Genomic DNA, 27,622 nt, shown 5'->3' with positions numbered 1-27,622 from the left:
TTGAAGAAGACTGAGAGGATATATTGGTAGAATTATTATTGGAGTTACCAAACGACACACTGCATAATTTTCTGCAGGATTTTCCGAAGAAATTTCTTGTGAGAAACCTTGGTGGAAGTCTAAATTAAATTTTTGAAAATGTTATTAACTCGAGAAATAATAAAATTAAATGAAGTTGGAACGTCGTTAGAAAACCTTGGACCAAAAAAATTTGGAAGCATTTTTTGCAAAAATCCTTGAAAGATCTACTAGAGAAGTCTCTGGTATTTCCCGTGAGAATCGGTAAGATTTTTTATGTAAATTTTATCAAACTGTATATTGGCGTGAAATGTATCTTCTATATTTGGTAAAGTGGGAGAGTACTGATATGTCATTTTGTATGGGAGGTTCCAAGACATTTTTCAACAGCCTACTTGATGGCAAGACGAAGTTTGCCGGGACCACTAGTATCTATATAAATAAAAAGGAGTGGTGTTTGTATGTCACGATTGACGCAAGTTTTTCACCGTTACACTCCACAAGAGATGCGACGCGTTTGTGCGAGGAAAAGGTTCAGGAAAATCGCCGGAATCACTGGGAAAATGGAAAAAGACTAAAGTTCATTTCGTATGGGGGAATTCTTGACGTTTTCCAACAGCCTACTTGATAGCAAGACGAAGTTTGCCGGGACCACCAGTTTACTAATATAAATCTCGTAATTTTTATGTTGATCCAAATACCGAACAATGTAGTTTTATGCATTTAGGTGTATAACAACGCAATAGTAAAATTAATTTATTCAAAATGGCTCACGACAGGTGCATTGCATAGCAATGCAACATTGTCACACCCCTCGGCGCAGAACAAAACAGCAACATAACGGTTCCAGTTGTATTGGTGGCAACTACTCGAGAGAAGAAACCCAATGGAACTCACTCACACCAACAGCAACCGATACCGAGAATGACAGGTCACATCGTTCATTCATTCATAACCGTGTTACTCACACACACACACCCAATCAAAACACACAGCAAAACAAACTCATTAATAAACGTTTTACTGGGAAGGTGTGTGTGATGGCATAGGAATGAACCCTGACTCTAAAAAGACAACAAAAATCCAAAACGATACAACAAAAGTGTTATTAGAAAATGCCTTCTTTTTCTGTCTGCGAATGCAATTATGGTTGGGGTTTCAAATTGATTGGTCATTGGGAATGCATTAAAACCTTCAAGTGATGTTGTCTTTGTCGAAAATAAGTTTGTTAAAGATGTTTGTCATAAGATCAGTTGCGTTTACGAGTTTCAAAGATATTATTTTTTGAAGATTTTGCTCGCCTAGCAAGACGAAAAATTAGAGTAAATTTAAACATTAGAAAATGGGACGCCTTACCAATACATCGGCAGCTGTTCGGGTTGCATAGTTTGATGTCAAATCAGGATCATGCCTGCGGAGCTATTTCCCTTCTGGATGTCAAATTGAGCAGCTTTCTTTGCCCTTTCTCGAAAGGCACCACAAAATTCCTCTTCAAGCAAATAGTTTGTTGAGCTTAGAACACTTAAATTGCTTTATTTTCTACTAACTGAACACTTTCTATCATCCTCTTCCAAGGCTGGCAAAATGCCAAACAAAACTTCCCAAACTATACTTCCTACAAATTGAACACTGCCAGCAATATTTTCCCGATTTCTTCGCCAAGATTATTCAATCTTCGTCCATTCACGGACACAAACATGCACTCGAAAGCCCTTACTAGCAGACCCCGTAATTATTGCGTTTTTCCTCCTGGCTGGCCGTCGATTTTTCCCATAAACTTCCTTTGCACAAAACGAACACAAATTTGACAGCCGCCCTATTCCAGCTCTATCTCTTTCTTCCCCACTCTTTCCGTCTCGTCCTTTTCTTTGTTCTTCTTCGTCTTGGTCGTCGCTTTGCTTTGCCCTTTTTTTTCCTGAAACACACGACTGGGAAAAATGCCCACCAAACAAATGCACTTTTCTCACACGGATCGCACCGGAAACGGGACGAATTTACGCGTAAACCGATTTCGCACACTTCCGGCACTGTTTCGCGATATTTTTGCACGGTTTGGTCGGGTTGGGAACCGATTTCCGGACCGAAAAAACTTGCACCGATATTTCGCACAAACTTTTGCTGATGGCTGGTTGAGTTTTGAGTTACTTTTTGGTGCGCGGTGAGAGCTCTCACTAGTGAACAGCAGCAGACCGAGAGCTGCGGGAGGAAAAGAGTGCGCGATTTTCCAGGTGGTGGGATCTTGACGTTGGCAGTACTGGACGGTGGGACACGTTCACGGGTGTTGCATAGTGGTGATTAATGTGAAAATAGGTCAAAATGTTCCCGTGTAGAAAACAAGCTAAGTATTATGCGTGGCGCGAAAAATTCTCGCGCCGGTTAGCTTAAAAAACGCTTGTAGATCGCCGTAGGTACTTCAAATCGTTTTGGTGTCTTCTGCGCGATCATGCCTTGGACAATCAGGAATAATCGCGCAGAACACACAAAAACGATTTGAAGTACCGTCAAACGGGGTATCTTGCAACAGGGGTGGAACTTGCAACATTATGACATGACACCGAATTTACGTTTGTTTTAGCATTGAGTTGAATTATCTTAATTTATTCTGCCGTTTTTTTGATCTTAGATATACAAAAGAAGATTTTGGCGAGGGTATGTGTATTTTTGACGTTGGATAACGTCCTTCGGCAACATATGGGGGTACAATTCCAAAAAACGAAAAATTGAGCATGAAACGAAAAGTGGTCAGGTTTTGACCGCAAATAACTCAGCCGTTAATCGATAGATTTTCAATATTTATACATCAATCGGTCGGAAATTTATCTACGCGTCGATTCAAATGGAGGACACTATTGATTATTGGCAACAAACTATTGAAAAATCGTAAAATGTTGACTCCTTTCTTATCTAACCAATCACGTTCAAGCACATTTTTGGGTTCCGCTTTCCACTATAAAAGCGCACCGGTTCTGCTTCTTCCCTCAGTCTTCTTTTTGCGGTCGAACTGTGAACACGGTCGGGCGAGTCATTTTCGCTTTGCCTTTGCACCCGCTCCACAGTTCAATTTGTGTCGTCGGAAGAGGAAGACGCAATATTCATTTGCGGCGGCGAACTACTGCCGTTCGGAAAAGCGTCCAAGCCATCGTCATCGCCGCCGCAAATTTATCCGCGCTTGCAGATTTCGACTCATGATAAATTCAGCTTCGGTGGTCAAGAAGCAAGCCCGCTAGGAACAAAATACCGCAGGCCCTCTGAGTTGCTGATCCGAGAAGCTGCTGCTAATCGAGCGTCGGATTGGTGAAATCGCACAAGATTTCAAGAGTGACCATCATTTCCAGATTTCGACTTATGCCCGGTGATCCACAACCCGCTGGTCTTGTGCGCCATCCACGTCACGAAACATTTAGCTGGTTCGTCGTATAAGCAAATCGGCGCTTTTCAGGGCCATCAAATGTGTTGAAAAGAGTTAAAAGAATAATATTTCCGACCTTATTACATCTTATATTTCTCAATCAATCTCACAGCTAATACAAAATTTAATTTGTCATGAATAATTGATGGCACGACAATTTGATACTGTATTCGCGGATATTGGAAATCTTTCATGTTTGCCATTTATCTCCGTTGAAAACTTATCATTCGAAATTACAATTGATAACTAAATAAATTAATTAATCAATTGTGGCCCTGCAAAGGGTTGTTGTTTGAAATTGTGCTTCAATGCAATTTAAGCACGTTCGCCACGGATACGACGCGCCAGCTGGACGTACTTCGGCATGATGGTGACACGCTTGGCGTGGATCGCGTACAGGTAGGTATCCTCAAACAAACCGACCAGTTAGGCCACGCTCGCTTCCTGCAGGGCCATGACGGTCGTGTTCTGGCATCGCAGATCGGTCTTAAGGTGACACGGGAGACCGTGTTATTTTCCCTATCTTTTGTCTCACTCTAACAATTATCATCAAAACTTTGCAGAAGCAAATCTCTAGCTGAAAATTTAATGGGTTGTGCACTACATATATAGATATATATAATGCTAGTGATACATTTTTCGCATCGATATATTGAGTGGTACTTGAGATTAACTTTTCAAATAGAGAGGGTGATTAATTAATTAATTAATCAAGAAGTCCTGATCGATTTCACCGCCAGCAACAACGATTGCTGTGGCGCACAAGATTTGCAAACTCTGCACCTGTTATGATGTAGAGCTGGGCTTGTCAGATGATTATAGTGATATTTACGCTGCCGAGATCACTATAATGAATTGTCGGGCACTACTGGTTTGCCTCTACATTTCTCCGGATACCACAATGAAGCAGAAGAAGTTCTTCATGGCGCGGAACTTCTTCGAGTATCAAAAGGAGACCACGCGAATCATCGTGACAGGTAACTTCAACATCGATTTGAGCAAAGAGGAGTACACAGAGTTAGTGGACTTCATGGACAAGAACCTCAAACCGGCTTCGGAATCCACTAAAGCAACCAATCTTAGTAGATCATGAATGGACCTAACGTTCAACCGGTATATTTGTTTGGAGAGCAAAAGTTACCGCTCATGCTTCATCTTGCATCGACCGGTTCTATCGGTGTTGAAGTGTTAACCGAACCAACCAAATAATAACACTCAATGTCCATAATAGATCAGAATTGACATGCAACAAATAGTTTGAAAATTGATTAGATTTATTGTCAGTACCTAGAAATCTTTCATAAGTTCGTGACGGTCCTAAATCAGAAAATAGAAGAAGCTAACGTTATCCAACGTCAACTTGGCGGTCGTATCTCGGAAACAACCTCTTACTTTTTCTTTTTTGGTTGGTTTTCTAAAGGCAAAAATCATATTACACATGGGATTGTATGAAATTAATGCTGAAAAACGTTCCTCGTACCACACAAGCGGTAGAAATATGTCATTCGAGGCATTTGCTATCAATTACAATACTTACTAGTGTAAAAATTGACATTATAAAAGTTTTGATAATTTGATGCTTAAACACTACAAAAATTCAAAAACGTTTTTGAGTGCGGTGTGGGGGTAACTTGCAACGGCAATTTTGATCTCAATTGTTTGATGTTTTTTGTCATGTGTCTTCGAAAACATGTGAAGAGGCAAAATTTAAGGGCCCATTCATAAATTTCATAAAAATTGAATAATATTCATACAAAAAGCGTTAAAAGGGGGTGGGTAGGTGTCCAAAATGGTCGATTTCAGCGTTATGAAATAAATGAATGAGCCCTAACATATATTTGTTCAGTAACATTAAATTTGTTGAACTTCAATCAATTCAATACACGTTTGGTACTATATATTAGAAAATTTATATAAATCGCATAATTATTAGATAAAGTTTTATTTTTTTCATGAAAATAATGAAAAATCTGTGTAAGAATTAACTTGCAGATCTGCCATTGGGAACCTTCTGCATAAAATATGATGATAGTTATGTTAAAACATCAACAGCGACCATTTTAAGACATACATTTTAATATGTGATACGTCGATTGAATTTAAATATGTATAACAAAATAAGTTATGTGAAATAAAACCTAAAATATCATTGTATTTGTAGAAAAGTTACAATAAAACGTTTTAATGACTTTCCAATAACTATCAAGACTTATGATATCCTCAAGGGGAATGCCTCTTGCCAGTTTTCAAAAAATTGTCAACGCTTTTCAATCGATACAAACAGTTTTTCCATCTTAACAAATCTTTCAGTGTCTTAGCATGGGATGATGACGGTTAGAAAATCTTTCCGACGGTTAGGAACGGTTAGAATCGGTTTTATATGTGAATAGACCATTTCCGTGAATTTTTTTTATTAGCTTATATGCTTCCTTTAAATTACTAGGACAAACTTTCCTAAGAAACTCATATGTTTCAAAGCCTCTAAATATTGAAAAAAAAACATGAAAAACTGGCGGCACGCTGTTATGCCCCACGGTCCTTTATAATTTGTTTCACCATGATTTTCACGAGACCCCTTTTTCCCCTATGATTTTACCGACCGGCAGTGAATTTTGATCAGCTGATGACTGTCAAAAACAGACATGGTTTTGTTTTTATTCATATTTATATACAAAATCGAATTTGTAAACAAGGTCCTCCAGCTCCTGCTGTGAATCTGGTACCGAAAAAATGGGATTTCGACAACCCAGGTTAGTTCCATTTCGTTTACTACAAGCGGAAAACGTTGTAAGGATCACGCTGAACGCATTTAAACAGCAACTCAATGCTTTCAGGGCGCTTCAGCAGCAGCCGAGCCGAGGATTTCGAGTACTTTTCGCCATTCTAATGGGCTAATGTTAGAAGGACTACCGATTTAAGATAGCCAGAGGAAACGACAAGCAAATTTTCCCCACGAAGCAAAGCATCCTGACCAATGCCCGTGGCTATTTGTTTTTGAAAAAGTCACTCCGCAATCGCCTGCATCATACCGAAGAGCGCAAGTGTAAGGACCGGAGATTCAGCGTCACATTATTGCAGTTGTGTTGTAGTGCAAAAGGCATTGGCATCTTGATTGACTTACACATGAAGATTGTGCATCAGCGTCGTCTTTGGTCTCATCTATCTTCGATGCCATCACTGAAGCTGCCAAAAAGGATGGACGAAAGACTGGCAAGAAGGTTAAGGCCGATAAAAATACTTCCGGAGACAAGAAGGTATCGCACAAGAAGAAAAGGGAAGCCTTTAAGGGTGATTCCAGTGCAGCCAAAAAGAAAAAGAAACAAAAGAAGAACCCAACTAACATTTTCAGTCGCATAAGCAAAGGTTATTAGCTTATTGATTGTATTAAATCCGTTTAAACGTTGCCAACGCTTATTAGGCTGCTCATCGTATAAACATGACTAAATAAAGTTTATCAAGCTCCGTTCATCTCTTTTAAACAATCTAATAGTTTTCGCTGAGTAGCAGCTCGTAACATTCTTTACACAATTATTTAGTCTACATATACTCAGTTAATTTGTAGCATCATCAATGAGATCATTTAAACTCTCTATAAGCATTTATTGTTGGATCCAATTCAGCTGTTAACAGTAAAAGCTGTAAAAAAGTAAGCACAACGCTTCCATTAGTGTAGTGTTTGCTATTATACAACTTTGAAAAAAAAGCTACCATAAAAATATATAAGCGGTAATTACACTATTACAGAACTGATATGCAGTTTGTTTACAGAGATCGGCAACATAAAGGCTGCTATGATCAACCTTTACACAACCTGACTAGCGATCTGTCAAAATAAAAATTACTTTTTGCAATTTCTCATCGTAATAGGCTGTTTTCCATCACGCCAATCTGTCATGAAACGGCCTACTTTCCTGCACTGGAGTACGCAGTGCGGGAATATTCATTACCTAACTGAAACCAGTGCTGTAATGATTCATTACGCAACGCTTTCTCATTACGCAACTGTTTTGAGTTGCGTAATGAATCATAACACAACAATTCCTCAGAAATTGTAAAATAATGGTGAATGCATTCCGATATAATTTCTGATACCATCAAGTGGTCTTCTACGAAATTGCAAAAAACGTTGTACGTAACTCGTTGCAAAACTCGATTTTTACAGCACTCGTCGTAATTATCCTACTCGGCAAGCCTCGTAGGATAAATTTACGACTCGTGCTGTAAAAATCATCATTCTGCAACTTGTTCCGTAAACTACTATTGTGTTTTGTTTCCATGTTGAACTGTACGGATCACCAGAATGTTTCGAAAAGAGCTCAAAAAGTTCAAAAAAAGTGGTTCTTTCTATAGAAAAATGAAAAAGGAGAAGGAAAGCTTTATGCTGATATACGTGTGGGAACTACCAATAGTTCTAATATGGACGAAACCAGCATTACTACTCCAGGTTTGTACTGGGCTCCCAAGCTTTAATTCCAATTTAATGAAAAAATCTAATATTCCAGGAGTAGCTGAGATGTTCTGTAAACCATCTGAAGTACCAATTCATCAAAGGAACGTTCAGGTCAAAACCACTGTCAATATGGAAGCGACGCGAAATCCAGACTTTGACTTGGGACAAAACAACATCTCTGATGATAATTCTTCGGAAACGGATGTCATTTTGAATGAATATTGTCGAAAAAAATCTAGCGAGACCTTACAGCAATGGGCCATCAAACATAATATTACCCATCAAGCTGTAAAGGAACTCCTATCGATCCTAAAAAATCAATATAATGATAACGACCTTCCAATGGATCCTAGAACTTTGCTACATACTCCTACAAGTACTCCAGTGATCGATATTCCAGGAGGGCAATATTGGCATCAAGGCTTGGAAAACTGCCTACGAAATGCCTTCAAGGATCTGGACCGGAACATAACGATTCATCTCAACGTAAATGTTGATGGACTCCCCATCCACAAAAGCTCTAAACATCAATTATGGCCTATTTTGTGTAATATACATCAAATGCCTAATATAAAGCCGATGGCTGTAGGAATATTTATTGGGAAATCAAAACCGCTCTCAGTGTCTGATTACCTTAAACCGTTTGTTGAAGAGTTGATCCCGTTGATGTCTCATGGAATTCTCGTAAATGGAAAATCTATAGAAATCAAAATCCGGTGCTTTATTTGCGATTCACCAGCTCGAGCATTTCTTAAAGGTACGTATAAGCGTTGTGAAAACTCGACAGCTTGATGTTTATAAATTTATCGTTGATTCAAGGTGTTATCAATTTCAACGGCAAGGACGGCTGTTTGAAATGCACTACCAGCGGAGAATACTCTCAGATATCTAGGACTGTTGTGTTCCCCAATATACGGTGTAAGCTTAGGACTGACGAAAAATTCCGCCAGAAGGAATATGGGAAACATCACCGGGAGTACTCTCCTATTCTGGAAATTCCTGGCGTTGACATGGTCCAAGATTTTATCATCGCTGACTCACTTCACCTGCTGGAGCTGGGTGTAATGAAGCGGTGTTTAATAGGCTGGCGAGATGGTAGCCTCGGTTATGCTGGGAAATTAAGTGCAAATCAAATCGAGAAGCTATCTAAAGATATTCAAAACGTTAAACTACCATCAGAGATTCATAGATCTATGCGAGGATTAGACTGCTTGGCTCATTGGAAAGGAGTGGAATGGCGTAATTTACTTAACTACGTTGGGGTTGTAGTTTTCAGAGATGTATTGCCTCAAAATGTTTATAATCATTTTTTGCTCTTATTTATTGCGGTGACAATTTGTTCTTGCGACATTTATTCAAAACATCAACAGACTGCTCAGCTCATGTTTGAAAAATATATATAAGAATCAATACGGTTCTGAATACGTGACTAGCAATATTCATAATTTGCAACATATTATGAACGATGTTAACAGATTTGGTTGCTTATCGACCATCTCATCATACCCTTTCGAAAATTGTCTCTTTCAAATTAAAAACCTTATTCGACAAGGAAACCACAATCTTCAACAAGTCGCCAACAGAATGCACGAAAAACATATTGCGGAACAATCATCGCATAAATCAGAAGAAAAGTATCCTAGCGTGACAACAATAAGAAATGAAGTGCACTGCAAAATTGATGAACATGTTTCGCTAAGTAGTGCATTTCATGACTCTTGGTTTTTATCGAGTAATAACGAAATTGTTCACTTCATCAACGCAATACACGAGAAAAATGAGGCTATGAGCATCTATGGCAAACCCATAACATTCAAACAAGATTGGTTTGAGATTCCAGTACGCTCATCTCTGTTTCACATCTATCTAGGAAACATATCTAAGCTAAACGAAGTAAAAATGTTTAAAGCAGAGAATATTTTATGTAAGTTAGTAGCTATACCCTACCGCCAACAGGTAGTTTTCATCCCCTTGCAGCACACGTTGAAATGTAAAAATTTATAATGTTATAAAGTTAAGTTAGCAAAAACGTTTTGTTAGTATTACAAAGAAAACGATAGGAGGCAAATTAGAGATAAATCACTGTAATGTTAGAGAGAATAAGAACCAAAAATAAAATGAATGTGATGGTTTATGGCGTTCTATTAATTTTTAGCGGCATCTTACTGTTTAAAATACCCTTAACCCGCTTAATCGAATATTGGAACAGTCGTTGTGAACATTGTTACACTCCCACAAAAGTTTAGAATCTCTGCAACAGCACAGCAGCTTACTTCTAAATTTGTGTAGTGTTGTAATATTAAAAACGAATGTTGCAATACTCGGTTAAACAAGGGATAAAAAAGCGTGTGGGCACTTCATGGATTCAGTTTGACGCTGATTTGTTTCCGGCCAAATTGTCTGAAACTCTATATGCAATTCCATACAGAGCATACAAAGGAAAAGTATGGGCTCATTAGTAATAAAAAACTCTGCGTCTCTATTTCACAAAATAATTTTCAGACAGCTGTATAGGGATCAGGATCCTATTCTTGGCACTTTTGATTCACTTCGACAGGGATTGTTGTGAAGCTACTGAGCTTATATTTGGTCCACAATATGTGTCGTGTCTTAGACAATTCGTTCAAGAACCACCCCCCATGTCAAAGTGAATCATGGAAGTGCCCAAGTAGTTTTATACCGTACGTATCATTCTAAAAATGAAGATTAGCGAAACAAGGGGTGCACGAAGAATATGGACGCATTAAGATATTTAAGTTGTTTTTTAGAAGGAGATGAGTAATGGTGTAATTGATGAATGTTCTCTTAATGTAGTTATAAATGTGACGTGATACTGTTAATTGATTATTCACCGGGCTTAAAGCATAATTTTCCATTAATTCGTACACATTTTGATATTTCCACAAATAGGCTTTTTCTACAACTACAGTGTGGTGAGAAATTTCGATCTCGTTTAGCGTATTGCGAGTTGACAACACATGACTCCAATGGGGTGACTCACCGTGATCAAATGTGGACTCATCTTATTCCAGTCGAGATTTGACGCCTCGGAATACACGACCGAGATCTCTCATCTCGACTCATCAACCTATCCCAAAAGTGACGTTGACTCGTGTAATTCTTGCTAAGTGAAGAATTATGCTTTTACCCTAGTTAAAAAAAAAGATTTTTTTTATTTTCCAAGATCATTGATATCTTAAACATATAATCAGAGCAACTCAAATTATACTTCAACCGAAGTAAATTATCAATCTGCATGCTCACAGATTGCACCATAGTGTCATTATGATAAAATATGATCAAACAGTAACAGTAGCGACGATTTACAATTCATTGGTTAAAATATCGTCCTAATCATAAAACCGAAAACTCTGCACTAGCAGTACTAACAAAACATATGCAACAAAACTAAAATAAAACTCTGCTTGGCAATAATGATTGTCAATTTTCGAAGCTACTGTCTGATTCTGAGATTGAACCGGAACCATTGCTGCTCATCAAACCATGCATCATGCGTAGATTAAATTCATCTAAAAGTAAAATAGGATAAAATTTTGAAGATAAGATTAACAGCATAAAAAACTTGGATGTTCTTTTTAAATTTTACTTATTTATACTTATGTCACAGACAAACAGACGTAACACTAGCGAAATTCATATCGACCACTCATTTAACGATCATTTCAAATTCGCTATGTTACAAATCTCACAACCAGAGGCGTGCGTATCGTTTTTCTTCGTATTTGGACGTTTCACACTACCACCATCTGCAGGTCTTGTTGCACGAACCAGTATTTCGTGCAACATGCTCACCAGATGATGATGATGTAAACTGGGTGATGGATTTTGAAGAAATTTGTTGTAAGTGTTACGTTTGTTTGTCTGTGCTTATGTCTTACCAAATTCATTTGGAACGTCAGCAGACCCATTCTGCCCAACGATTGTAATGACGGTTGGGTTAGTCGTACTATTGCTCTCGATGGTTTGGTTTGGTTGATTTGCATCAGCATTATTGATCAGAACCAACTGGTTCGCATCGATGAAATCTGGTTGGTTCTGACTGGCGTTCAAAACATTGGTATTTTTTCGCCCTCGTCGCTTAACAGCAGACTGCCTTAAGAACTTGGCTTCGCTCCTCTTTTTCGAATTCCTCGTAATGGATTTGAAGAAATCATTTAGGGCTTTTTGAGAGAAATGCTCATTAACGCTCTTGATGATGGAAAAGAATACATCGAGCGTTTTTTTGAAATTCTGAATGGCATGCTTCTGCACATCCGTTCTGCTCTGGCCGGTCCATGAGCATTGCGTCATGAATTGTCTATCAAAAAATTTATCCACCAATTCATAGCACACGTTTTGGCCGTTGTATTGGTCGCCGGTGGTACCGATGATTTGTTTCATGTGTCGCATCTAAAATAAAAGAAAACATATTATTAGTATTATTCTTATTAATTATACATGGAGTATGTATATATATATATACTAGACAGTTTCACAAAAATAAAAATTTCTGGGATTCAACCAGTCACCCCCAAGTCCTAGTTGCAATACTAAAACAAACTACCAGACAAATTTTCATCCAATTTGGAGAAGATTAGGAGGTGCCTCAAGTCGAAATTGTGTTTTTTGGCTATTTTTTACATTCAAAAAATTCTACCGAGAATTTGGAAAAATGAAAATCAAAATAAATACCACTGGTTGAACGTATTATTAGTACTTTACAACTTTTGAGAACACTGTATGCCGATAAGAGATGGTTTTGACCTCATAAAATTGATTTCTGTTCATTAAAGTACCTGTAAAATATACATTTCTCTATAGTTTTTGTTCTACGAGATTCTTAACCTCATGCCTAATCATAAAAGTTCAATCGTAGTATCATTCCTTTGTCATTTCTGAACATTATTGTAGTACATCATTTTTGTATCCGAATTACAGATACATTGTAAAAAATCGTCGGAAATACGACATTCCTCATTCCCCTGCATTTAGAGCTGCTGCCAAATGGCGCAATTGCTGACATGTTTAAAAACTGAACATAGTAGCTTTGCTTTTTTCAATGATGGATGATGATTGAAGAAAACATCAAGCAAATGCCATCAACGCAGTCGTGTTTCAAACAACATTCGCATTTGATGCCAAGCATTTACATATGTGATATAGCCCCGAAGTCAAGCTTCTCGACTACCGATCTCGGGGATCAGAGCTTGATTCTTTTTTTTTCGAGTGAAACCAATGTTTATTATATGCAGCATAGAAAAAGGACTAAAGGCGCAAATCACTACTTGAGCATTTTTCTTCATTCACTTAGGAGTGGGAGATTTTTGTGAGTTCTATTGATTAAGACTCAGCCACAAGATACACTTTTGAACAATGAATTGTGATGAAATTTGTTGGCCTCAAGTCATTTGGTCCATTGAAAAAAAAAGAACACTCTAAATGAACTCCCGTGATCAAACTCTGATCCTCAAGATCAGTAGTCGAGAAGCTTGACCTCGGGGCTATATCACATATGTAAATGCTTGGCATCAAATGCGAATGTTGTTTGAAATACGACTGCGTTGATGACATTTGCTAGATGTTTTCTTCAATCATCATCCATCATTGAAAAAGCAAAGCTACTATGTTCAATTTTTAAACATGTCAGCCATTGCGCCATTTGGCAGCAGCTCTAAATGCAGGGGAATGAGGAATGTCGTATTTCCGACGATTTTTTTCAATTTATCTGTAATTCGGATACAAAAATGATGTACTACAATAATGTTCAGAAATGACAAAGGAATGATGCTACGATTGAACTTTTATGATTAGGCATGAGTTTTAGAATCTCGTAGAACAAAAACTGTAGAGAAATGTATGTTTTACAGGTACTTAAATGAACAGAAATCAATTTTTTGAGGTCAAAACCATCTCTAATCGGCATACAGTGTTCTCAAAAGTTGTAAAGTACTAATAATGAATGCAAAAAATAGCCAAAAAACACAAATTCGACTTGAGGCACCTCCTAATCTTCTCCAAATTGGATGAAAATTTGTCTGGTAGTTTGTTTTAGTATTGCAACTAGGACTTGGGGGTGACTGGTTGAATCCCAGAAATTTTTATTTTTGTGAAACTGTCTTATACGTATATATAATAAAAGGAATGTGTATAATAATAGCAAAGACAATCAGACGAATCACTTATAACAAATCGCCATCAAAATCAACCAAAAACAATAAAATATGCATTATCCGGGCATCAAATTTTTTTTCAGTTGGCTTAGTATATAGTCAAATTTTACTACCATCAGAGCATATGAATCACCAGAGAAGCGTTTCATTGGTTATAAGGATTGCGAGATGTGACCTTAGAATGCCAATGTAAAACTGGAACCAAAAATAGACCAAGTAGGAATCAATAAGAGACCATACAGGAACCAGCCTAAGTAACGCTTCCATAACCATTATTAATTTAATAACTGTCGTCACATATTGTTAGCGATAACCTTCTAAAGAATGGACCTCTTTTAGTATACTGTTGCTTGAAACACGTTTGATGATATTTTTATTGGCAAACCTGTTTAATATGCAGTTCTACCGATTTGCACTATAAAATAAACAATAAAAAGGTGGTGGACAATGATCATAGTGTGTCGTCTGCTTGTCTGTGCTTAAATTGTTTAAATTTGATAATTTTAATGACTTTAAATTAGTACTTGGGATTTGCGGGAGAAAATAAAAGTTTTTATAAAAAAAATCCTGAAAACCCGTCCAGATATTTGTCTATGAATACAGTAATGACCCGATATTGTCTACCCCCGATTTTATTTACCCCTGATTTTAGCACCCTTTTTGACCCGATTTTAGCATCCTATTTTGCCCGATTTTGTCAGCCTAAAATTTATATTTATTTTAATCAGAGCAAGCACGTCTACACTGGTAGTATTGGGTGCATGAAGTCAATTATGACCTTGACCACGTCTATACAATCATCTAAAGACCGAAATTTTGAAATTTGAAATTTTTAATAATTATCCAAGAAACTGAGCAATGTCACCTTGGATTATGGTTCATAAAAAATGTAGTAAAAAAACATTGTTTATACAGTCGACTCTCCATAACTCGATATTCAAGGGACCATCGACTTATAGAATTATCGAGTTATAGAATATACCAACGCAAAAAATCCCAAAATCGAAGAAACAAATTTCTGTATTTCCAATACAAATATGATTACTTCTGTAAGAAAGCAATAATATTTTGTTGATATTATTTTACAAACAATTATTTGAAAACTTTTTGCGAAATGTTCGAAAAATCAATTTTTTTTACTCACAATATTTTTTTTATTTTAATGTTTTTAAACATTTATTACAACTTGCAAGAATTTATTTACTTCCAAACAAGAATTAGTCCAAGTTTCTCCGTATAAGAAGGATTTTAAAATGGATATCGAGTTATGGAGGGGAATTTTCCTCTCACGTGACATCGACTAATGGAGACATCGAGTTATAGAAATATCGACTTATGGTGAGCACGATGTATGGGAATTTGAAGGGACCGAAAAATCCATCGAGTTATAGAGTATATCGAGTTATAGAATATCGAGTTGTGGAGGGTCGACTGTATTATTAAAAGCATAGGACTAAGGGCAACTTCACCGGTGGTCTATTTTTTGGTCCAAATTTATCCCAAAAATGGACCTGTCAAAATTTATTAGACCAGTAAAAATAGACCAAACTGCACGCGCATGCACCGGTTGTTCTATTTTCCCGATCCATTTCGAACGTGATAAAAAAAACAAATCAAAATTGTAGAAATTCACGAAAAAACCACCGGAGGAATGCAATTCCTGGCAGAGTTCATAATTTTGGAATTTCTTGGAGTTTTGCGTATTTACCTCTGCGACGTGGTGGGCCTTTTCGAATAATTTCCGGAGGAATTAGGACCTAGGAGATGGACTTAGGAATACCCTCCTGGGAACGGAATCTTCAGAAATTTTTGGAGGATCTCCTAGAGGAATGAATGGAGGGGGAATTCCCGGATAACTCCCGGGGAGATCGTGCAAAATTCCTAAGAGCATTCCTGGAGAAACGCCTGGCGGGATTCCTGGGAGAACTCCGGTAGAATTCCCGGTGGAACTGCCAGCGGGATTCATGGAACAACTTACGGGGAAATTCCGGAAGGAAGTACGGTGGAATTCCTGGAGGAACTCCGGAAAAAAATCCGAGAAAAACTCCGGATGAATTTTGGAAGTAACTTTTGAGATATTTCCGGTGGAGCTCCTAAGGAATTTCGAAGGAGTGCCTGGATGAACTCCAAAGAAATTCCCGGAAGAACTTCAAGGCATTCCAGGCGGAGCTCTGAACGAAATCCCAGAAGGTATTAACACAGACAAACAGACATAACACTTAGAAAAACCTCGTTCAAAATCATAGTCACGAGAACAGGTACGCCCAATGCTAAAATCGGTCTGTTTGGCTGTGGTATTGATGTCCGAAGGAGTTCTTGGGGGATATCTTCGAAGGAATCTTTGCAATTCCCGTAGGAAATCCTGGAGAAGAGGAAATCCCCGGAGGAAATACCAAAGGAATTTCTTAACGAAATTTCCCGAGGAATTCCTAAAAGAAATGCTCGAATGAATAGCTGTTGGTAATCCCCTGAGGTACTCCTGGGGAAAATTTCCGGAGGAATTGCTATTGGAATTCCCCTGAGGAATCAATGAAATCTCCATATGAGCTCTTGGAGGAAATCTCCGGAGAAATTCCTAGTGTAAATCCCCAGCGAAATTCCTAAAGGAAAACTCAGGATGCATTCTCTGAAAACATCCCGAAGGAATGTCTAGCGTAAATCCTCGAAAGATTTTCTGGATGAGATCCCCAGAGAAATTCTTGGAGAAAATCCTTGAATGTTTTTGGGGGAAAATCCCTGGAGGAGTTCTTGGAAAAAATCATCGGGGGAATCCTTTGGGAAATCCCCGAAGAAATTTCTGGAGGACATCCCCGGAGGAGCTCTTGTTGGAAAATCCCGGAAAATTTCATGGAAAAAATCCTCCTAAGGCGTACCCGGATGAACCCCAAAAGAATTCCCGGAGGAATTCCGAAGGATTTCACGAATACAAAAATACGAAGGAATTCCCGGTGGAGCTCCAGAGGAACTTCCCAGGTATTACCGAATTAAAACCAGAGGAATTGCTGGAAAATTTTCAGAGAAGTTTCTGAAAGAATTTTCGGTCAAAATCCGGAGGAAGTTCCAAGGAATTGCTTAATGAAATCCAGAGGAATTTCTGGAAGAACTTAAAAAAATCCAGGAAAAACTCTGAATCAGTTCCACAAAGAACTCTGGAGGAATCATAGAAGGACGTCTAGAGGAATTTCCGGAGAAATTCATGAGAAATTGTCTAAGGAACCCGGAGGAAATGTATATAATTTTTAGAAGTAACTCCAAAAGTTCCAAAAGAATTACTAGAGGAACTCTGAGAAATTCTCTGGAGAAATTCTGAAAAATAAATCCAGGAGGAACTACAGAGGAAATTCGAAAAAAAAAATACCGGTGGCATTCCAAAAGAATTGTTGGAGGAAATTTGAAAGAATTCCCAGATGAATTACGGAGAAATTCCATGAGGATCTATGGAGAAATTTTTGAAGAATCTCCAAAGGAATTCCTACAGAGACTCCGAAGCAATTACTAATTCCTTCAGCAATATTTTTTATAGAAACTCCGAAAAAATTCATGTAGGAACTATGGAGAAAATCCCGCAGGAAATCTTAAGAGCAATTTTTGGAGGAAATCTCCTGAGGAATTCCTGGAGCAAATCACCGGAGGAGTTCTTGGAGGAAATCTCCAAATAAATACTCTGGAAAAATTCTCGAAGGAATTTTTGGAGAAAATGTCCAGAAGAAATTCTTAATGAAATCCCCAGAAGAGACCCTAGATCTCCTTCTTCTTTTTGGTATTACGTTCTCACTGGGCAGCTTAGTGTTTTTATGAGCACTATCACAGTTATAAACTGAAAGCTTTCTTGCCAAAGTTGCCATTTTTGTATTCGTATTTGCCATACGATAGGCAAATACGATGTTACTCTATAGGTTTATTCACATATTTTATAAGGCCGAAAATGGCCATTTTTGACACCCACCCACCCTTTCGTAACGCTTTTTGTTTGAATCTTTTACAATTTTTTTATGAGTCGTAACATTGCAAGGGCACCCACCCACCCCATTTAGCGTTATGAAATTTCTGAATGAACCATATGCCCAGAGAAGTCAAGGCAAATTTCCATTACGAAAAGATCCTGGACCGACCGACCATCAGCATGACTTTGCTTTGTAGTCACGGATTCTAAACAATCGGCTAAGGAAGGGAATCTCCAAATAAATACTACGAAAAAATCCACGATGGAATTTCTGCAGCAAATCCCCGCAGGATTTTATTTTTAATCAAATTCCCGGAGGAATACCTGGACACAATTCCCATAGAAATTCCTGGACGATATCCTTAATGGAATTTTTGGTAAAAAATCTCCAGAAGCATTTCTGGAGCAATCTCCGGACAAGAGTTCCTTGGAAAAATCCCCGGAATAATTCCTGGAGCAAGTCGCCAAAATATAAAAGGCCTTTAGAAGAGTTCCTGCAAGCAATTCCTGAAAGAAATCTCCAGAGGAATTTCTGGAAGAAGTTCCGGAGAAATTCCTGGAGAAAGCTCCAGATAAATTCTCTGGAAAAATCACGGAAGAAATCTCTGTAGAGAATCCCCGGAGGAATTTCTAAAGGAAATCTCCGGAGGAATTCCTGTAGGAAACCCCCGGAAGAATTTCTGGACGGAATCCCCAGAGGAATTCTTAGACGAAATATCCTGAGGGATTACCAGAGAAAATCCCCGGTAAAGTTCTAGAAATTTCCGAAGGAAATCCCCAGAGGTATTTCTGGAGAAAACCCTCGGATGAAATCCTGAAAAAAATCCTGGAGAAAATTTCGGGAGAAATTCCTGGTTCAACACTCCAGGGAAATTCTTGAGGAAATCTCCGGATAAAATCTTTGAAAAAAAAATACGAAGGAATTTCTAGAGAAAACCCTCGGAGGAATTCCTGTAGAAAATCCCCGGTAGAATTTCTGGACGAAATTCCCAGGGGAATTCTCGGACGAAATCCCCTGAGGGATTACCAGGGAAAATCCCCGGTAAAGTTCTTGAAATTTCCGAAGGAAACCCTCGATGGAATTTCTGGAGAAAACCCTCGGAGGAGATCCTAAAGAAATTCTTCGAGTAAATTTCCGGAGAAATTCCTGGATCAGCTTCCGGAGAAATTCTGGAGGTAATCTTTATTAAAATCTATTAAAAGAAAAAAATACGAAAGTATTTCTAGAGAAAATCCTCGGAAGAATTTTTTAAAGAATTCTTCGGAGAAATTCCTGGAGTAAATTTCCGGAGAAATTCCTGGTTGAACTCTCCAGAGAAATCTGGAGGAAATTTCCGGATAAAATCAATAAAATAAATACGAAGGAATTTCTAGAGAAAATCCTCGGAGAAGGAATTCCTGTAGAAAATCCCCAGAAGAATTTCTGGACAAAATTCCCAGAGGAGTTTTTGGACAAAACTCCCTGAAAGATTACCAGGGAAAATCCAGGGTAAAGTTCTTGAAATTTCCGAAGGAAATCCACAGAGGTATTTCTGGAGAAAACCCCCGGAGGAAATTTGAATTGAATTGAATTACTTTTTTTTAAAGGGAGGAAATCCTGAAAGAATTTCCGGAGTAAATTTCCGGAAAAATTCCTGGTTCAGAGAAATTCTGCAGGAAATCTCCAGAAAAAAATTGTGAAAAACAATACGAAGTAATTTCTGGGGAAAATCCTCGGAGGAATTTCTTAATATCCCTCTGGAATAATTCCTGGAGCAAACCGCCAGAATATAAAAGGCCTCTAGAGTTCCTGCAAGAAATCCACGGAGTAAGTTCTGGAGAAATTTCTAGATAATTCTGGATAAAATCTTTGAAAAAAAAGAAGGAATTTCTTAATATCCCTGAAGGAATTGCAATTGGAAATCCTCTGAGGAATTCCTGAAGAAATTCCGCGGAGGAAATCTTGGGAATTATTCCGGAGCAAATTGCCAGAATATCAAAGGCCTCTAGAGGAGTTCCTGCGAGAAATCCCTGAAAGAAATCTCCCTAGGAATTCTTGGACGAAATCCCCTGAGAGATTACCAGAGAAAATTTCCGATAAAGTTCTTGAAATTTCCGGAGAAATTTCTGGTGGAATTTCTAGAGAAAACCCCCGGAGAAAATCCTAAAGAAATTCCTGGAGTAAATTTTTGGAGAAATTCCTGGTTCAATTCTCCATGGAAATACTGGAGGAAATCTCCGGATAAAATCATTGAAGAAAAATACAAAGGAATTTATGGGTGAAATCCTCGGAGGAATTTCTTAATATCCCTGGAGGAATTGCTATTGGAAATCCCCTGAGGAATTCCTGGAAAAAAATCCAAGGAGGATATCTTGGAAAACATCTCTGGATTAATTCCTAGAGAAAATCCTTAGAATAAAAAATACCTCTAGAGGACTAGAGAAAATCCCCGGAAGAAATCTCTAAATCCCTGGAGGAATTCCTGGGCTGAATCCCTGGAAGAATTCCTGGACGGATTTCTTTGAAAAAATCTCTGAAGGAAATCCAAGGAGGAATTACTGGAGTAAATCTCCTGGTGCAAATCCCCAGAGAAATTCCTGGAGGTAATATCCGGAGAAATTCTCTAAAAAATTTCCGAAGGAATTTCACGAGAAAATCCCCTGAGGGATTTATTAATGAAATATCCGGAGAAATTCCTGAACGAATTCCCCAGAAGAATTGAAGAACGAAATCCCCAGAGGAATTTCTGGACGAAATTCCCAGAGGAATTGCTTTTGGAAAACCTCTGAGGAATTTCTGGAGTAAATTCCCGGAGAAATTCCTTATTCAACTCTTCAGGGAAATTCTGGAGGAAATCTCCGGATGAAATCTTTGGAAAAAAGAAGGAATTTCTAGACAAAATCTTCTGAGGAATTTCTTAATATCCTTGAAGGAATTGCTATTGGAAATCCTCTGAGGAATTCCTGAAGAAATTCCGCGGAGAAAATTTTGGAAAAAATCTTCGGAATAATTCCTAGAACAAATTGCCAGAATATAAAAGGCCTCCAGAGGAGTTCCTGCGAGAAATCCCTGAAAGAAATCTTTGGAGGAATTCCTGGATGATGTTTCGGAGAAACTCCTGGAGAAAAACTCCAGATAAATTCTTTAGAAAAATCATAGAAGGAATCTGTGGAGAAAATTCCCGTAGGAATTTCTTAATGAAATCTCCGGAGGAATTCGTGTAGAAAATCCCCGGAAAAAATTCTAGACGAAATCCCCAGAGGAATTCTTGGATGAAATCCCCTGAGGAAAAAGTTCTTAATATTTCCGGAGGAAATCCCAAGAGGAATTTCTGGTAGAATTTCTGGAGAAAACTCCCGGAGAAATTCCTGGAGAAAATTTCCGGAGAAATTCCTGGTTCAACTCTCCAGAGAAATAGGAATTTCTGGATGAAATCCTCGGAGAAATTTTTTAATATCCCTGGAGGAAATGCTATTGGAAATCCTGAAGATATTCCTCAGAGGAAATCTTGAACCAAATCTTCGGAATAATTCCTGGAGCAAATCGCCAGAATACAAAAGGCCTCTAGAGGAGTTCCTGCAAGAAATACCTGGAAGAAATCTCCGGAGAAAGTTTTGGAGAAACTCCTGGAGAAAACCTCCAGATAAATTCCATGGAAAAAGCACTGAACGAATCTCTGGAAAAAAATCCCCGGTGTAATTTCTTAATGAAATCTCCGGAGGAATTCCTCTAGGAAATCCGCGGAAGAATTTCTAGACGAAATTCCTAGAGGAATTCTTGAAATTTCCAGAGGAATTTCTGGAGAAAACTCCCGGAAAAAATCCTCAAGAAATTCCTTGAGTAAATTTCCGGAGAAATTCTTGGTTCAACTCTTCAGAGAAATGGGAATTTCTAGAGAAAATCATCGGAGGAATTTCTTAATACCCCTGGAGGAATTGCTATTGGAAATCCCCTGAGAAATTCCCCGGAGGGAATCTTGGAAAACATCTCCGGAATAACTCCTGGAGCAAATCGCCAGAATATAAAAGGCCTCTAGAGGAATTCCTGAAAGAAATCTCCGGAGGAAGTTCTGGAGAAAAACTCCAGATAAATTCTCTGGAAAAATCACCGAAAGAATCTCTGGAGAAAATCCCCGGAGGAATTTATGTAGGAAATCCCCGGAAGAATTCCTGGACAAAATACCCAGAGGAATTCTTGGCCGAAATACCCTGAGAGATTACCAGAGAAAATCCCCAGTAAAATTCTTGAAATTTCCGGAGGAATTTCTGGAGAAAAGCCCCGGAGGAAATCCTGAAGAAATTCCTGGAGTAAATTTCCGGAAAAAATCCTGGTTCAACTCTCCAGAGAAATAGGAATTTCTAGAGAAAATCCTCAGAAAAATTTCTTAATGCCCCTGGAGGAATTGCTATTGGAAATCTCCTGGGGAATTCCTTGGAGGAAATCTTAAAAAAAAAAACTCTCCGGAAAAATTCCTGGACCAAATCCAGAATATAAAAGGTCTCTAGGGGAGTTCCTGCAAGAAATCCCTGGAAAAAATCTCCGGAGAAATTCCTGCAGAAAAAATCCAGATAAATTCTCTGGGAAAAATCACCGAAGGAATCTCTGGAGAAAATCTCCGGAGGAATTCCTGTAGGAAATCCCCAGAATTGCAGAACGAAAACCCCAGAGGAATTTCTGGACGAAATTCCCAGAGGAATTGCTTTTGGAAAACCCCTGAGGAATTCCTGGAGAAAATCCTCGAAGGAATTCCTAGAGGTAATCCCAAGATTCATTCCTGGAGCATATAGTCAGAGGAGTTTCTGAAGGAAATTATCGGAGAAATTGCTACTGCAAATCTCCTGAGGAATTCCTGACAAAAATCCCCGGAGTTCTTGGGGATATTCCCGGAGGAATCCTTGAAATCTCCGGAGAAATTCTTTGCGCAAATTCCCAGAGAAATTTCTTGGGAAAACTGCGAAAAAAAAATCCGGAGAAATTTCTGAAGAAGAACCCCGTAGAAATTGCTTAATGAAATCACCGGTGGAATTCTAGGAGAAAATCCCCGGTGAATCACGATCTGCAGCAGTTGGTTCTTGCTCGGGAGTGTCTCAAGGCGACACACCAGTTGAGGAATGTTTACGAATATGCACCGCGACATTAATCCGACCTGCATGGCCAGGCAGCTGTGAATGTACTCTTCATCCAACGATTTGCGCATTTTGATAGAGATTCCATTTCCCTTTGCGACCAGTTGGCCTTTTCCTTCATTAAGCAAAACGGGAGGCCACCATCGGCAGGGAATCCAGCTGTTCCGTGGATTTGTTGGAGAGTATCACATAGTCCTTAAAAATGCATTGGGCTAACTCAAGAGCTTGGCGGAGAGTGCAGCCCATCTGTTGAATCCATGGAAGCAGCACACAATAACGAAGTAATCGATCCGCACACCGCTGTTCTCATCAGTTTGTTCAGAACGCTGCTTGGTACTATGGAGCCACCCAAAGAGCGAAAGAACACCGCATTCCGAGTGGCATCCGTGTCAGGTCGGGAGAGAAAGTCAGAAAGAGTGACCGCTTGCATCCGATACTTTTGGCCGCCACCTCGCTGGTCATCTCGGCGCTCCCGGAACACGAATTCCTCATTCAGATGTATTGCGAGGTCGTGTTTGTTGCGATGAATGATGAAATTTTCTATTATGGGTAGCGCTGCTTGGGAAGAGGAATTATTGTTAAAAACACAGCAGCAATTAAATATTTTTCCTTTTCTTACTTACCTCAAATGAGTAGGAACTAGAGACGGTGACTGTTTCAGCGTAAAACATCCGAACTGGTAAACAAACATTTGTCAAACCAGTTTTGGAACAGCTCAAAACTTGGTCCAAATCCGACCAAAAATGGACCACGCAGCTAGCCTGTTCCAAAAAAATAGACCAGAAAACTGGTATAAAATAAAATTGGAACATTATTTACAACACCGGTGCACGCTTCAAATTTCAACATGGTCCAAAAATTTGGAACCAAACAGTGATTTGGACCACCGGTGAAGTTGCCCTAAGTCCTTAAGTTAAAATATAATTTGAAACCAGTCAAAAGATTTTTTCCCGATTTAAGATCTTTCCCGATTTTGTCAACCCTAAATGCAGCATGGTGCTGACAAAATCGGGACATTACTGTATTCCTAAGGTTTTTGTTGAATTGCGATATGTATTACTCCTGACATTTTGACAAGTAATTATTGCTGAACGCAATTTCTCAATATTTTTTTCCAAGAGTTTCATTAGAATCTTATAATTAGATTATTCAGGTATTTTCCAAATGTTTTCTACTCCGACGATATCTAAGAAATTCATATATTGATTGTTTAACAGCCCACCGGTGGGGCAAAAGTTCGAATAAGACAATCAATTTTGAAACTGTTATAACTAAAAATAGGTAAATATTTTGACACAAGTTTGTTCATCAAAATTATAGTCAATATGTTGAAGGTTTTCTGTATGGTATTTGTTTTGTTTTAACTGCTATTGTTTTCCTGGAAACTTTTATTATACCACTAAGGTCGAACTTTTGCCCCACCTTACTCTAACAAATATTTGGCTTGGATTGATACAGAGCCAAACAAATTTTTGACATTGGGAAGCCAAATTTAAACGTTTGGTAAAGCGTGTTCTGATCGCTTGATTGTTACGTCTGTTTATGATAGAATATAAAACAAATGTTAAGGTACCGCGTGGCAAGTGGGAAAACGAGGTAAGTGAGAACAATTTGTATACTTTACTGAATACGCGAATTAACGTTTTAAAGTAATGCGTTAACCTTTGAGATAATTCAGAGAATTACGATAGGTAAGAGATTCTTGAGATTGTTCGATCATTATTGCATGATAGAGCAAAAGATTGTTAACCTGTCAACTATTACTTAACGGCATGCAATAATATTTTAATACTTTCAGTAGAAAAAAATGCGGAACATAATTTTCTTTTAAGTTGTCCTCTACAGTTTCAACAATTGCTGCACACCGCCCATAATTTGCGGAAATCAAGCAAAACATAAACACGACCACAATTATTTCAATTTTAAGTTTTAGAATTTGAAGAATCTCAACTATACGATTTACATTACCCAGTTGCCCCAAGGTACCTTATTTCATTCACTACTTACCAGCTTTCGAGCGTACTCCTCATCTTCAAGATCGGTTTCAAGCTGTTGAAGCTCTTCAATTGACGACACGGGATGGAACGTGAGCTGTGCACCAAGCTTGACTTCATTCATAGAAGGATTACAATCCTGGAATCGTTCCAATTTGGCCTCGAAGTCACTCCTCATTGCTGCCATCGTTTTTGCCATCATTTCCTCGATGAATAGTGTCACACTATTCACAATTTCATGCTTCGTAGTCTCAATTTTTTCAAAGATTTCCTCTTTCAATATAGAGAGATCAATAGATGCCTACAAATGTGGAAACCGGTATTAATTAAATAATCATACAATTTTGGCCATCGTACACAAATAACTTGGGAGGTGAATGGAGATGAAGAAGGCTAGTGTTACGATCCATTCAATACTATCAATCTTAAAAATCGCATTAGGAATGGTACACAAATTATGTCACGCTAAATTTCAACTTTTTCGACCCCCCTCCCCCCATCCCTGTGTCACACTGTTTGTATAAGTCCTCAAAAAAAATTGTAAGACTTGTCACGCTTGGTTCGACCTACCCCCCCCCCCCCCTTGGAGCGTGACATAATTTGTGCATGACCCCTTATGAGGGAATGTGTAAGGTACACCGGGACAAGTTGATATCGGTGGGGCAAGATAAAATGCAAATGTTTCAACGTGATGACAAAAAATGTTAGCTGATTTTTCATATCTAAAAGTTTGACCCATTTGTTAACTTAAACTTCGGTAGTTCATGTTCTCATCATTAAAAGTTCACTGTGATATCGTTTCATTTTATCTTACTCCAGCTGTTCCAGCTTACTCCGGTGTACATTATTGATAATTACATAATTTGTGTACCATACCACCACTCAAGGGAAATGAAAGTTCCATAACAACTTTAGTGCTACTACACAATACATCATTTAAAACTTACCTGTTCCAAATTGACCACACTTGTTACAATGTTTGATGCATTGTTGGTCGGTTCCACAGCTTGTGAGGCAAGATCCAATGGATTTTCAGGCCATGGGATCGTAAAGGTTTGTGGCACTGTAGTGTTTAATGATCGAGGCTCGATAAGGATCACCTCCGGCACAATCGGATTTTTAACTGACGGTCCTTGACTTGTTGCAGAATCGGCCGCAGCATCTGAAATACGCAGGAAATTGCATTCAAACATTAATTATCTATTCGCAATTAATTATCTATTTTTTGCAAACAGTATTACATTTTCATTCACTTTATCTACATATTTAACGAATTTTACTCGACTAAGGGCAAATTCGCTTAGGCCGTAAGACAAGCTAGAGGAGTCGCAGATAGAATCTGCTACAGACTCCAGGAACGGGAGTGCTAATTAACATCTAAAACACAACACCAGCTTACCTTTCGATTTGAAATGAGAGTTAAAATCCATTCCGGACGAAGTTCCATATTCCGACGCTTTTTTCCGCATTTTCTTGACGGCAGGTGGTCCTCCGACATCGGAATCTGTTGTAACGCCGGACATTTCTGCCAACTCCTGCTCTGCCGCATTGAAAGTCGGGATGTACCTTCTTTTTATTTTGCAGGCCATTTTAGACCATGTAGCTCCTGGCTGAGACCTGACGTCTCTCCTCAACGATTCCACTTTTTTTGGGGGCCAGTGCAAATACTTGCCGCTGATCCACCCACTCGGCACCGTTGTTAACACGGGACGCCCTGCTTCGTAAGTTTTTACTACGCAGTAGTGGGGAACAGCTACTGAAAATGAGGAAAGTAATATTAGAATATTTTTTTGCATTTTATGGATTGAATGAAATATATAAAACTTACCAGAATTAGGATCCATCTTTAACTGAAAACGCAGTTTAACTATGTTAAAACCGTTTTTAGAGGCGCAAGGAAGAAAATAGTGTGTGTTGAATTGCCTTTTGATTATCTGACATTTATGCGGCCAGTGTTACCAGGAGTGCGGATCAGATATGGACCGATGCACGAGTTCACTAGTTTGACGTTTGAGCGGTGCCGAATTCACTAGTTTCCATAGGCCAGGGGAAGTGGTTCACCTAGAGTGAATTTCTGTCAGAGAAAAAGTAGATTTTGTATGAGATTTGACAGAAAAATGAATGACAAGTTCATCCACTTCTCCTGGCCTATGGTTACATAAATAACACGGCACCGCTAAAACGTCAAATAGTGAACTCGTGCATTGGTTCATTGTTAGTAAAATATGATGTTTCAAGATCGATTGCTTTGACCTTCAATAAAAATGTGGTAAGACGTCCTCTTATTTACATTTAAATAATTTCATTTTTGTTTTAAAATGTTTCTTGAGCGTTTCCGTTTAGTGAACTCCATTTCAATTTTTATAATATGAGTGACGCATTCTTAGATCGGTGTTGCAAAAATAATAGCTGGCATCACTCGAGCAATTTGCAAATCATATATTATCATGCTGAATACAGTTGCTGTTATACAGCCACACATCATATAGGACAGAAGCGAGCTTAATTTTTGTCTATTTCCACGTAGGTTTA

The 27,622-nt window shown here is 38.5% G+C and overlaps 2 protein-coding genes and 2 long non-coding RNA genes across 7 annotated transcripts; 2 read left to right on the top strand and 2 right to left on the bottom strand.

The window, feature by feature from the left end:
• Positions 1–6,044: 6,044 nt before the first annotated feature.
• Positions 6,045–6,380, top strand: LOC110678641. The gene is made up of 2 exons (XR_002501799.1): positions 6,045–6,177; positions 6,262–6,380. It is a non-coding gene; the product is annotated as an uncharacterized LOC110678641 (long non-coding RNA).
• Positions 6,381–7,653: 1,273 nt separating this feature from the next.
• On the top strand, positions 7,654–9,757 carry LOC110678640. 2 transcript variants are annotated; one of them, XM_021851769.1, is made up of 3 exons: positions 7,654–7,871; positions 7,930–8,634; positions 8,697–9,757. In XM_021851769.1, exons 1-3 carry the CDS (start codon positions 7,844–7,846, stop codon positions 9,278–9,280), a joined length of 1,317 nt encoding a protein of 438 aa, XP_021707461.1. In that variant the 5' UTR covers positions 7,654–7,843; the 3' UTR covers positions 9,281–9,757. The 2 variants fall into 2 exon arrangements, with proteins under 2 accessions (XP_021707461.1, XP_021707460.1); XM_021851768.1 differs by having other exon boundaries at positions 7,654–8,634.
• Positions 9,758–11,030: 1,273 nt separating this feature from the next.
• On the bottom strand, positions 11,031–27,061 carry LOC110678638. 3 transcript variants are annotated; one of them, XM_021851765.1, is made up of 6 exons: positions 26,919–27,061; positions 26,490–26,846; positions 26,038–26,252; positions 25,104–25,391; positions 11,777–12,287; positions 11,031–11,407 (listed from the first exon to the last, which is right to left on the bottom strand). In XM_021851765.1, the coding sequence occupies exons 1-6, from the start codon at positions 26,932–26,934 to the stop codon at positions 11,319–11,321; spliced, it is 1,476 nt and encodes a 491-aa protein (XP_021707457.1). In that variant the 5' UTR covers positions 26,935–27,061; the 3' UTR covers positions 11,031–11,318. The 3 variants fall into 3 exon arrangements, with proteins under 3 accessions (XP_021707457.1, XP_021707458.1, XP_021707459.1); XM_021851766.1 differs by having other exon boundaries at positions 26,490–26,843; XM_021851767.1 differs by lacking the exon at positions 25,104–25,391 and having other exon boundaries at positions 26,919–27,055.
• LOC110678639 lies at positions 23,251–24,033 on the bottom strand. The gene is made up of 2 exons (XR_002501798.1): positions 23,720–24,033; positions 23,251–23,651 (listed from the first exon to the last, which is right to left on the bottom strand). It is a non-coding gene; the product is annotated as an uncharacterized LOC110678639 (long non-coding RNA).
• Positions 27,062–27,622: the final 561 nt, after the last annotated feature.

Source organism: Aedes aegypti, chromosome 3, assembly GCF_002204515.2.
Source record: "Aedes aegypti strain LVP_AGWG chromosome 3, AaegL5.0 Primary Assembly, whole genome shotgun sequence".
Lineage (NCBI taxonomy): Eukaryota > Metazoa > Arthropoda > Insecta > Diptera > Culicidae > Aedes > Aedes aegypti.
The sequence above is the reverse complement of the archived record's forward strand: the minus strand, read 5'-3'. Positions and strand labels throughout refer to the sequence as shown.